Raw genomic sequence first — 12,749 nt, forward strand, 5'->3', positions numbered from 1 at the left:
AATGTAATTGGAAGTAATTGTACCTGTGTACTACAAAGAGTTTAACAAAACAGAGTACGTCTTCATGAAGGTGATACGGGCAAGAATCACCAATCATAGCTCCACATCTGACCTGGGATGTCTAACATAACACAGGTTCAGCATTGGGACAGTTGGTGCGGGCAGAGTGTCGTGAGTTTTTGGGTCCAGTCCTTGCTGTGACCTTGCTGTGACCTTGCGCTGACCTCGCTTAGCGATCTGCATGCTGCTCACAGGCTGATGTAGCATTACTGATACATACATGGCTTCCAGGATATTGTCCTGTGCAATTGACACTTTGTGAGTTTTCGTCTGGGAGTTTTGATTTAGTCCTGAAGCCATTTCCAATGTGTCACTTCCCCTGTGTAAAACCGGGTGCAACTTTGTATCAATTCAATTCAATTGTCTTTATTGGCATGACAGCCATGTGGGACAGGGTGCTGCTCATAACAGCCTGATGCTACATCATCTTGCTGCCAGTCTTGTCTTCAGCAGTCCGCCCTCTCTCCGCCCAGTAGGACCGGAGGTCTCTCTGAGTCACTTAAATAGAGGAACTCTGCAAATATTTTATTATTATTTTCTGTGAAATATTGGTCTCTATAAGACTTTGGTACTGGTGGCCGCTCTGTCTCTACTGTTCCCTGGTCACAGTAGTCTCTCTCTCTCTCTCTCTCTCTCTCTCTCTCTCTCTCTCTCTCTCTCTCTGACTCTCTCTCTCTCTCTCTCTCTCTCTCTCTCTGTCTCTCTCTCTCTCTCTCTCTCTCTCTCTCTCTGACTCTCTCTCTCTCTCTCTCTCTCTCTTCTAGGATGCTGAGTTCTACTCGGTGGACCTGGAGCGCGACAGCAAAGGTTTTGGCTTCAGCCTGCGAGGAGGCAGGGAGTACAGCATGGACCTCTATGTGCTGAGACTGGCGGAGGACGGCTCCGCTGTCAGAAATGGCAAGATAAGGGTACGACGGTAGCGATGATAGCTGAAATCCCTATTTCCAAAAAGATATTCAGTTCATTTCCTCGGTGTGTCTTGTCAGTCTGTTGCCTGGGTTCAGGCCTTCCAATCCGCCCACTCCACCGAGTTGAGTTTTGGCTTGCTTGCTCTGGCATCGTGATATGCAACAGCCATTCTCTCAGTCAAAAGACCGACTTGTCCAATGAGCGCAGAGGGGGACTAACCGTTAGCCAATCAGCGACAATAAACAGCGCAGCAGGCGGGACTAAAGCCCAATTTCTGCTTTGTCTGCCGACACTTTTGAAACGGTCGCCCACAGAAATGAGGACTTGAGTCGACACTTGAAAGTGTCGGCGAGCAGCAGTGTCTGCTACCTGGTGAAATGTCTAGTGTCGCTGACTACGTCACGATGTGTCGCGCAAGTCTGATTGGCTATATAGACGGCACGCGCTTCACTTCCTGAACGTGTCCCCACTATTTTTATCAGCCTGTCCTTGATGTATGACTTCGTGAAAATCACAAAGAACATCGTGACCAATTTCCCAGAAAGAGAGGATGTGAGTTGTGTGGTTGTGTGTCGTTTATATGCGGCTGCAGTCAAGTACGTTACATCTTGCCTCCGAGGTGGTTTCACTGTGTGCATTCCATTCCCTCTCTTCTCTTGGCTGTCTGCACTAGGTTAATAGCGTTCGAGTGTCACGTGACCGTTGCACCGAGGCGAACATTCACTGAAGTATAAATGCGACACCATGAGCGACACTTTCTTTTTCGTCTGCGACCATGTGCTGAGCGACACTTTCTAATAAGTATAAATTAAGCTTAACGGTGTTGTCAAGCGGTTGTCAAGTGCGCCGGCGAGTAATAACAACAATGGCGGTCGCCATAGACGAGATGGGCGCTGCAATCGAGCTGCTTGTTTTAAATCTTCTTTTATGCATTCTCCCGACTGGATGAACTAACGTTAGATTCAGGCTGATACTTTGCTCTCTAGTGATTGGTTAGGGAAAATGGAATTCGCCTGGGGGACTTCCCTCATGGAAATCCTTTAGAGTAAGGTGACCAGATGTCCCCGATTTCCGGGGGCAGTCCCCGTTTTTGGTGACCCTGTCCCCGGCTGGGAGCTGTCCCCGAAAATGTCCCAGATTTTCTACTCCTCCTCGTCCGCAGCCGACATTACTGCCTTTCAGAGGCTATAGCAGGCTAATTTTAAAAGGTATAGTAAAGAACTGATATCATATGAAACTAGGAGACCTACAGCCTCCATTGGTCCCAACCATGTCATGCTACAGATGTAATTCATTTAGTGCAATCTCCAAATGTCAAAAGTTTTTGATATGAAATCAGAGCATTAATTTTTCTATGTTCCTCGAGGTCTTAATGTGCTATTTTGGAGGGATATCAGTCGGCCGGCACCATAGTTTATTATAGTATCCCTACCATGGCCATATACAATAATAATACAATACATGAAACCAAAACTGTCCCCCTTTTTATTTCAAAGATAATAACATTGGATATTTTAACGAGATATTGACTGCAGAACTGAAAATGTCCCCCATTTTCATTTCAGAAATCTGGTCACCTTACTTTAGAGTGGAGGCAATGTCAGGCTAGAAGATGGAAATGGTGTCTAGACGGTTTTCACAGAATTGTGTTGCTAGTTTGAAACCTTGCTTATTTCCTGTCAGTTATTATACTAGAACACTGCAACATGAACAAGCAACAAGCAACAAGCAACAAGCAACAAGCAGGAAGCAACAAGCAGGAAGTAAGCTAGCAACAAGCAACAAGCAACAAGCAACAAGCAACAAGCAACAAGCAGGAAGCAGGAAGCAACAAGCAACAAGCAACAAGCAGGAAGTAAGCTAGGGGCAATTTAGAACGTTTATGTTGTCGCGTTAAAAGCGTCTATAACGAGTTGACAGTTCAGTCTGATATCAGGCTATGTCTGAACACCTTTGAATTCCCTCTTTGCACGCCACTCATCATGTTGTTTACCTGGTTGCCATAGTAACACGTCCGCTGTGCTTTAGGTGGGAGACGAGATCCTGGAGATCAACGGCGAGAGCACAAAGAACATGAAGCATTCACGTGCCATCGAGCTGATCAAGAACGGAGGCCGCAGGGCGCGGCTCGTGCTCAAGCGGGGAGACGGATCCGTACCTGAATATGGTAGGTCAAAGGTCACCATGCTGATTCCCCCTCCTCACTGTGAATAACAACCGCCAATGCCACTGTTGAAAACGTATCACTATTCCACCCTTAGACACTGGAGCACAGAATAAAGCCTCTCTTATCTGCGTAATGCACCTGAGAGAGATTTTCTTTCTTTCTTTCTTTCTTTCTTTCTTTCTTTCTTTCTTTCTTTCTTTCTTTCTTTCTTTCTTTCTTTCTGTCTTTCTTTCTGTCTTTCTTTGATTTTCATGAATTTAAAGTACAAATGAAACTGTAAACATTTCCACAGGAAGACGCTTCGTGACGCATTCATTGAATTCACCGTGTTATCAGTCCAAAAAAAAAGTGATTTCAGTGATTTCTTTAGAATCTGAAGCACAGATGTGTTTTATAGCTGAAACAATATTCCCCGCCGCTGGCTCATTCCCGCACGCTGTGTGTGCGTCCTGAGATGCCACATTAGGTTTTGTATTTCACAGCTTTATTCTCTAGTTTAGCTGGGCTTTCATCTTCTCCCTCACGCCAAGGCTGTTTGATACTGTACAAAACTAATGACTTTCTTCTCTTTCACAACAAACGCCGTCCTCCTCTCTTTGAAAGATGCAGTGTAAACAGTCTCTTGTCTGTTTGATTTGTTTCCTCCTTTCTACTCCTCTCCCTCTCCCTCTCTCTCTGATTGTCTCTGTTCGCTGGGCTCCTCCTCCTCCTCTCTCCAGCGATGATGGCTCCTCATCTCGCTGTTGGTACAATGAGGAGTGACAAGATGGGAGAGCCCTGTTTCTACCTTATGGGCCAAAATCAGACCACGGTTTGTAGCCAAAAGTCTGTCCCAGTCCACTCTCCCCCCCCCCCCCCCACTTTCCTTTCACCTTTCTCCCAGGGTTCCCACACCTTCTTCCTTCCCAGGCCCAATTCCCTCCAATTCAAGGAGCCAATCACAGCGTTGTTTTGAGACACGGATCAAGGTTAATTACCGTGACAACACTGAGAACTAGCAGGCTTTACAGAAGCTCACAGACAACGATTAAAAAGAGAGAGGCTTTAGTGTGTGAACACTTCTCAACTGTGCTGTTACACCTACTAATGTTAAGTCAAATATATATATATACGTTTCTATTCTTTCACAAAATATATAAATTCAATTTTCGATTTTTTTTTTCCCTCTCAAGTTCACAAACTTTCAAGGATTTCAAGGACCCGTGGGAACCCTGCTTTCACCTTTTGATTTAACCCATTGATAACTGATGCAGCATTTGCGTCTATATCCCTCATTTGTGTGTGTATCCCTTTAAGACCGCGAACCGGGTCTTAAAGGGATACACACACAAATGCTGCATCAGGTATCAATGGGTTAATCCACCTTGTTTCCAGCTCGCCCCGCCCTGCATCCCCTCTCTGTGTGTGTTTTGCGTGTGTGTGTGTGTGTGTGTGTGTGTGTGTGTGTGTGCGCGCGTGTGTGTGTGTGTGCGTGTGTGTGTGTACGCAGTGCACACACATGCTTTGTGTCGGTCTTGTCACGCCTGACTTGTACTGTAAACTTCCATCAATCCCGTGTGAATCCATACACATCATTATGATGCCCCGCCCCTCTGCCCACCTCAGACCGGCAGCTTGTGCTGGGGATTTGATTTATGTCACTGCTCATCACACGCTGCTGCCATGGCAACCTGTTTCTCATTTGGCAGACTTGCAGCCAAAAGCACTTGTTTTGTTTTGCTTGTTGGTTTGCTCTGCTCTTCCCAGTGATCTTCACACTGAGTTGTTCTTCACCATGTTCTTTTCAGTGATTTCCCAGGTGCCTGTCGTGTCATTGATAACCCCCGTGCCCCTACACCTGCCGACGTGTTGCACCTGCTGTCGTTGTTGTTGCCGATGTCCACTTGTGTTTCCACCCACAGCCCACATAGAGAAAACATATTGAAGTGACCTGTCGCTTCAATATCATTTAGCTATTTATACAGTAGAGCTGTATAACAGAAGGGTTACATATTAGGACTGGTTACATAGAGGACTATATTCACCTTATTCACCACGCCCCCACTTTTTGGCGGCCAATTTCAAAACCAAAACGTCACTATGAATGAAGTTTGGCAACATTCAGAATTGAGCTACACACTGCGGCCAACTTCAGTGACATGTTCATAGCGTTACTGCTGCGAGGAGCCGATGGCTGTTACCCGGTCGGCATTTAACGTTAGTTACAAAAGCACGTCGACAGTGTTTTCTCACTGCCAGTAGCCTACAGTAGGGTTTGACAGATAGTCCAACCGGTCAGCACAGCCCAGTCCTCGCTGCTCGTTAAATATTTCCAAATAGGCGTTATTCTGATGAACTGGTCACATATACATTCTCACCCGAAAAATATTAAAACTTTAAAACATTATTATTATTTTTTGCTTTTTGGCAAGTCTAAAAATGACTACGGTAGGCGTAATCTACTTCCGTGTCTAAAACCGGAAAGACCATTACAAAATGACGTCATGCAGAAGCGTCCTTGTATGGGCAAAGAATAAGGTGAATACAGTATAGGATTATTGGAATCAGGAGACAGTCCTGTGTCCTCGATTACAATCATTTTGATTTGTTGTTCCAAATGTTGTTTTGCCGATTTATTTATGAAAGTGCACGTTTATGCATGATCTCCATACAATCCCTGCATTGACTTTCTGTCAGTATCAATGCAAGTACTTATATGGATGGACATAAGAAGTCATGTTTGTTGATATCTGTGAATAGCAGCTATGAACAAAATAAATGCCATATGTTTGTTAATGTGCTACGCAATGCTACTCCACAGGCTCATGCTTCGGTCAGTTATTTCTGGTCAGCTGACTTGTCCTGCTCTCTGCTCTCCTCCAGACGGCAGCACTGACGGGCACCCTCCCTCACCCGGGGCACAAAACACTCCGGAAGTAAGAGCGCTGCCGCCCAACAGCCGATATCACACCTCATCGGAGTCCAGTTATCCACCAGACCTTCACAAACCATCACGCCAGGAGGAGGCTGCGCGTGGCCGAGACAGGGACAGGGACAGGGACAGGGACAGGGCTGGGACAGACCAGATGGACTACCAAGGCCGGCAATTTAACCCCCACCATCATCACACCTGGAACAACAATCACAGTCAAAGTACCCCCAGACAACAGTCTCCAGACAACAGTATCAGCAGCAGCAGTGGCAACAAGAAGAGCCGCGGCCGCAAAGTCAAGAAGTCGGAGTCGGAGAGCGGCATCTCGAAGCTCCTCAAGACTCTGAGGAAAGACTCGGGGAAGAAGGCCGCGGCGGCGGCCGAGAAGCAGCGGGGCCGAGAGCTCTCCGGCAGCAGCTCCACTTTGGACCAGAGGTTCGGCCGGCAGCGCCGCGGCTCCCTCGACCGCTCGCCGACCCGAAAGCGCAACCCCTCCCCCGATCGTCGGCGGGCCAAGTCGATGGACCGCAGGGCGGAGCACCGCGCGCACCGGGACCGCACGCCCGAGCGGGAGCACAACGACGACGGGGGGTTCCTCGCGGTCACCCCCGAACGGAAGTTCTACGAGCGGAGGCTCTTAAAGGACTCGCAGACGACGACGACGCCGACGCCCGGCCGCGCCAGGGAGGCCACGCCCACGACGACACCCGAGCGCGCCGCAAACAACAACGGGGATTCCTCCTCGTCTCTCTCCCGGGGCCGAACGCCCGACAGAGCCAAGAACAACGGCAGCCTGCTGACGGACTCTTCTTCCTCGGAGAGATACGGGATGAACGGGACACCGGAGAGACGATTCCGAACGGAGCGGGACTCTTCCCCCGACAGCAACTACAGCCGGGAGGAGCTGAACTATGCAGCGGCACCCAGACTCAAAGACTACTACAGCATGATGAAGAACAACGCTGCCTGTAACAACGCGGGCCAGAACAACGCGGGCCAGAACAACGCGGGCCAGAACAATGCGGGCCACAATAACGCAGTCGGGCGTATCGCACACCCGCTCCCCGAGCCCAAGAGAAGGCTGTACAAAGAAAGCCCCAAAGACCTCAGCATCTAGAGCAGAGCAGAGATCCCCCCTCGCCACTCTCTCTATCTGTGGAAACCATGTACCCATAATACACTGGAACTGAACTTCTGAGGATACTAAACTCTTGTGATTTATTTTGGTCGATTGGTTTATTGATTGATTGATTTGATTGACTTCACTTCTTGTGATCCCAGCCAGAGATTCATAAAACAGCAGGAGTACAATCCTTCTTTCAGTTCATAATGGTTGTTTTTGTTATCGTTAGAGTTCTTTTGAGCATAACAGAGGTTGTTGTACTATAGTCAAAGGTATTGTACGTGCCTGCATATAAAATCAGTGATATTGCTTTTTGTAGGCATTTCGATTTCTGATTCTAAATATTTGTTCCCTCAGAGGTTTGAAACATGCTTCCAATTGTGGTAACTTGTTCTTCTAACGACTAGGCTTGTTTTAAACATGTTCTTAGAGATGTCTTTTCCACTCCTGAATTGCTTTACTGAACAAACTATAGCACAAGACACTGATGGTTCACAAGTATTGTGAATATCGCAATGGACTTAAGGCAAAAACTAAATTTAAGATCTGATGGTAAAACTAGAGTGATAAATATATATATATATATATATATATAATATATGATTTTTTGCATTTGCTCACTATTTATTTTTTAATTGGCACATATCTTGAGCAAGCTTCATTAAACCTTTAAGGACCAAGGTGTAAGTCACATACTACCTGGAAAAGCATGGTGTACCTCTACCTGAGTTGCTCAGAAACTGTCTTTTCAAAGTGCGGCAGCTCACCTGCTTTGTCTAAACTCCCCCACAGTCTCATCCTGCATCAAGATTAAGAGAATAAATCGGACAACCGATGTGCGAACCGGCAAAGGGGTTATTGACTCTCCTCTCGGGAGTAGGGGGAGCGAAAACACACACGCACATGTCACCGAGCGAATCAGAGTCCGACTCCTCGTGAGTGCCCGAGTGGTAGCGAGTTGTTGGTTAAACTCACTCGCCAGTATGAAGGCCTGCTAACCAGCTCCGCCAAGGGCGCTCTAGCTCTCTTGGCTTGGCATTGCGGTTAGCGCGTGTGCTTTAAAAGCGGGAGATCGTAGGATCGAATCCCGCCTCCACCCCTGGGCAAACCCTTAACATGGGTTGCTGTGAGGACTATCAACACAACGCAGGTTACAAACACACACACACACACACACTGGCAGCTCTACTACTCTGGGCCTGGTTCTTCAGTGTGTGATGATGTAGCAGGGTAAGGAGGAGCCTAACTCCCTTTCATCTGCATGCAAAGCTGTTCTCGGAGGATTCCCTGTGGGGGAAGATGAGAAAGTTACTCATCATAATCGGAGAAATGAATCAATACTTTACCCGAGTCTACGCCGTGCCAGATTTAAGCTGCCATAAGATAACATGATTTAAGAGATATGCCAAAAAAGAAATATATATTAAATCAAGTTGATCTAAAACGACAAACATGTGAATCATCTCCGTCCAAGAGACATGTGTGGATGAGCATCTGGCACATCTGAGTGTGAGAATAATCAACAACAAGGAACACGCAGTCTGATCCCATCATGCACTCTGATCACATCGTGACTGTTCTCCCCTGTCCTCATATCCATACCCACATCTGGGCACCGCCCGACACAGTGAGCTGATGTGATTGGTCAAGGAAGTGTCTGGTCCCCCCCGCCCGACGCAGTGAGCTGATGTGATTGGTTAAGGAAGTGTCTGGTGTCTGGTAACAGATGGGAGAGTCCCGGGTACAGAAGTCAACCGATCTGCCGTCCTGAGCCATGCTGTCACGGTCACGCCACTGGAGTCTCTGACTGCTGCTTTATAACGTGTTTTGTGTGTATTTTCTGTTTCATGTTTCACTAAAGGACTAAAAAGATATTTGAGAAACCACAACAAATGCATTGTTTTATCACTGTTGTCACCATGGTACTGTATTTAAAAAGAAGAAGAAGAAGAAGAAAAAAGAAGAAAAAACATTTTAAGAAGTTAACCTGTTGGCCATCATCACCTGTAAAGAATTTTACTATGTAACTAATAGGAACCTGTCGAGGAATAAAAATGTTGCCTTTTTCTTGTACAAAAGAGAAATTTATGAAAAACCTCAACAGTGAGGAATGTGACATTGTGTTTATATTTCTGAAATGGACCTGATGATTCATTGACTCTGGATCAGGTATGTAAAGATATTTTAAAATGGAAGACTGTATTTGGTCAATCAGAAGCTGTTTGATGGTTTGAGTCTCTCTCTCGATGGTTAGCCTGCCTTTGTATTATAAAGCACTTGTATGCAGTCTGTGTTCTTTAAGCATCATTTCTTGCAATGTGCTCCAGACATAATGCTGTCTCTGTGTTGATAAAAGTACATGTATATGGGCCAATCTTTTTTTTTTTTTTTTTTTATAAAACTATGCATATATAAATACTACATTGTTCATAGCTTTATTTGACCCATGAAGCTATACATAACATTAGTCTAAGTACAAGTAGATGTGGACTTATCCAGTAAAGCTTCTTTCCTTGAGATGGATCACAATGTATATGTAGCTATCAAAAGAAGTCTGTGAATGCTATTTTTATTATCAAATAAAGTTTTCCATACAAATTCAAAAGGATTTCATATTTCTGCACAGTCATTTTTGCAGTAATGCCTCAGGGATATACGATCAAATCATCCAGTGCCATGTTACACACTCTTATAACTTTTAAGTTAACATTAGAGACTTCCTTAGATCTACGCTGGAGGGAGATTGTTTGCCTAGATCTGTATACTGGCTCATAACGTTCTAAAATCCACAAAAAGTTTGTGTAGAACAATAGGGGGAATAGCAAAAATAAATAAAACAGAAGCAAAAAAAAAATAGCATGGGCCTGTCTACTGTATATCTGTCCACTTATATCATGTATCAGTTTTAAGAGATGAGGAGACAGTTTTTCATTTTTGCTGACAATCAGGTCGCCCCCTCCCTTTTTTTTTTTTTACAAACAGCATAATAATATTACACATTACATTTTAAGTAGAAGGTCCAGTGAAGGTGACGACGTTGACAGTGCCTGTCAAATTAAGCTGATGACCTGACCTGAGGTGGCTTTTCAGCAGGTTGTTATTCAGTCGTAGCTACAACACACACTAGTGTATTACCATGTAATAGCCTACTGTAAATGGAGACAACAGAGACTGTTAAAAAAGGTGATGTTGCGATACAATCGGTAGGAGACAAAGAATGGAACAAGAAGCGGTGACAGAAAGAAATGCGTCAAATGCTATCATTTAAATGACAAAATATTAAGGATATAATGATATCATCTCAATCTATCAATTCAAAGATGTCTGACACTGAATTTAATAGAACTGGGTAAAACTTTAGGGGTTACCAGATCTATAGGACCCCTACTGAAGATTCTCATTGGTAAATTATGCACAGCAGAGCAGACTACACAGTGATCTTTTCCGTGAGAACAGGAATTCATACTATTTACAGTTATCAAGCATCCACTGGTGGTGATGCTCTTCATTCCTGGGTCCTAAATAAGTGCAGTTGAGTGATTTATGGTGGGTTCTCCTCACCCCCGCTGTACCGCAGAACTTGACTTGAGCAGAACCTGAGAGCGTATCTGTATTCCAGGAAAGATCCACTGGTATGGTTGCTATAGCTACGCATGAAGGTCATTATGGGGAGATCTTGAGGTGTTTGCTCCTGTCTGGCAGGCTGCACAGCCGAGCGCTGAGTAGGAGGACTCGTGTGTCATTCTTTGAGTTTCTGTCATTTATCACACAGCTCATGGCACATCTTCCACAGAGTGTAAAAAAAAAAAGTACAGGCTTGAACAAGTTACCGTTGTAGTCGAATACTGAAGCTGCAAACTTACATAGGCCTCCTGCATGGGCCTGTAGTTGCAGGGTCAGTGCACTGCCCCATCTCCTCCATTAGTAGCTGATCGCTATCATCATCATCAACCTTTATTTAAACAGGCAAGTTAATTAAGAACAAATTCTTATTTTCAATAACGGCTATTGGGACTGCAGTGGTCATCATAAAGAAGAATGGGATTGGTGCATTGTATTTCTCAAGAAATTATCTTCATTCATGTGTGTGTGTGTGTGTGTGTGTGTGTGTGTGTGTGTGTCTGTGTGTGTCTGTGTGTGTGTGTGTGTGTGTGTGTGTGTGTGTGTGTGTGTGTGTGTGTGTGTGTGTGTGTGTGTGTGTGTGTGTGTGTGTGTCTGTGGGTGTGTGTCTGTGTGTCTGTGTGTGTTTGCCCTCACTAACCCCTTGCATCAAGTAGGCTTGTTGGGACAATATTGATATGCATTATCCAATAAGTCCTCCTTGTCCATGTTAACCTTTATTTAATGTGCTTATTATTATTATGCCTCATCAGAATGAGCTGTGCTGTGTCATGTGTGTTATTCATGTGATAATCCCTGAGCCCTCTACCAAGTTCTTAGTCCAAGGTGACCTGTGATCGAATAGAGATTACAGCTGCGCACTGCAAGTGAAACTCAAGGGAGTCTACTGTATCTCAACTGCTCAACTTAACTAGTGGAAGTTCAGGTCCTGCAGTGCTATAGAGTAGTATAGTTTAGAGTAGTAATTAGTAAAAAAGTAAGTAGTAAACCCCGACTTTGGAACTCCCTCCCCCAGACCGTCCGAGACTCTCCCTCACTCCCCACTTTCAAAACCCGACTTAAAACCTATCTGTTCTCCCAAGCTTACAACCTCCCCTACCCCTGACCACCTCCTCCAAACCATCACCCTCCGCCCCCCCCCCACCTGCCCCTCCCTCCTGTTCTCTTCCTCTCCTCTGCTTCTCCATACAACCTTGCCCTGAACCGCCACTGTTATTTGTACCTGTTGCCTGTATCTGTTGCCTGTTGCCTGTTTCTGTTGCCTGTCTTTTTTGTTTTACTGTTAAGCGTCTTTGGGTTTTGAAAAGCGCTATACAAAATAAATGAATTATTATTATTATTATTATTATTAATTGACTCAAGACGTGAATGCATTCTGAATAGATCGTTCACATTTATTCATTTGATATTCACCTTATGTTCCAACACAGGAGTCAGCCAGTTACTTCCTGTTGTGTTGACACTTCCTGTGACAGTACAGTACTAGTGAGCAGGTCAAACAGACATGTTTTGAACAGGAAGTCATAACACAACTGGGTCAAGTGGGCGGGGCTACATAAGGTGAATAGTGTATCCTACAGTCACTTGTACTTTTCAACCCCGGTTGTAAGTAAAACATACCGTAAACAGGGAGATTCATTTGCAAAGTGCGTTTTATTTTACGTTGCCTTGATTACATGCCTCTACATTCAAAAATAAGCCAGTAACATATAGGGTCCAACTGTAAGAGATTAACCATTTTCCTTTCAACACAAAAACCCCCCCATCTCTCATAGATTGTTACGTTGGATATTCTGTACATACACAAACAACTGCCATTTCCTGCAACTGTCTTTAGGTTGAACCAAGTGGTTTGTAAAAATACAAAAAAGGAAGTTATTTCTGTAGACTTGAGCCTTCAGTGGTTTCAGAGTAGAAGTCTTCTTCTTGGATCGTGGAGCTTCTGCCGAGGGTCCCAT

The 12,749-nt window shown here is 45.0% G+C and overlaps 1 protein-coding gene across 1 annotated transcript in view; it reads left to right on the forward strand.

Moving 5' to 3' along the window:
* Positions 1 to 7,806, forward strand: part of LOC310781245 (membrane-associated guanylate kinase, WW and PDZ domain-containing protein 1-like) — a gene marked incomplete at its 5' end in the record, with an annotated part of 202,682 nt that extends 194,876 nt beyond the window's left edge. The window contains 3 exons of the mRNA XM_083641815.1: positions 825 to 968; positions 2,998 to 3,136; positions 5,999 to 7,806. Of these exons, the coding sequence (XP_083497941.1) occupies positions 825 to 968; positions 2,998 to 3,136; positions 5,999 to 7,164 (1,449 nt within the window). The 3' untranslated portion in view covers positions 7,165 to 7,806. The remainder of the gene's footprint in view (positions 1 to 824; positions 969 to 2,997; positions 3,137 to 5,998) is intronic.
* Positions 7,807 to 12,749: the final 4,943 nt, after the last annotated feature.

The sequence above is a fragment of the Poromitra crassiceps genome, assembly GCF_964638095.1.
Source record: "Poromitra crassiceps genome assembly, chromosome: 8".
NCBI lineage: Eukaryota > Metazoa > Chordata > Actinopteri > Beryciformes > Melamphaidae > Poromitra > Poromitra crassiceps.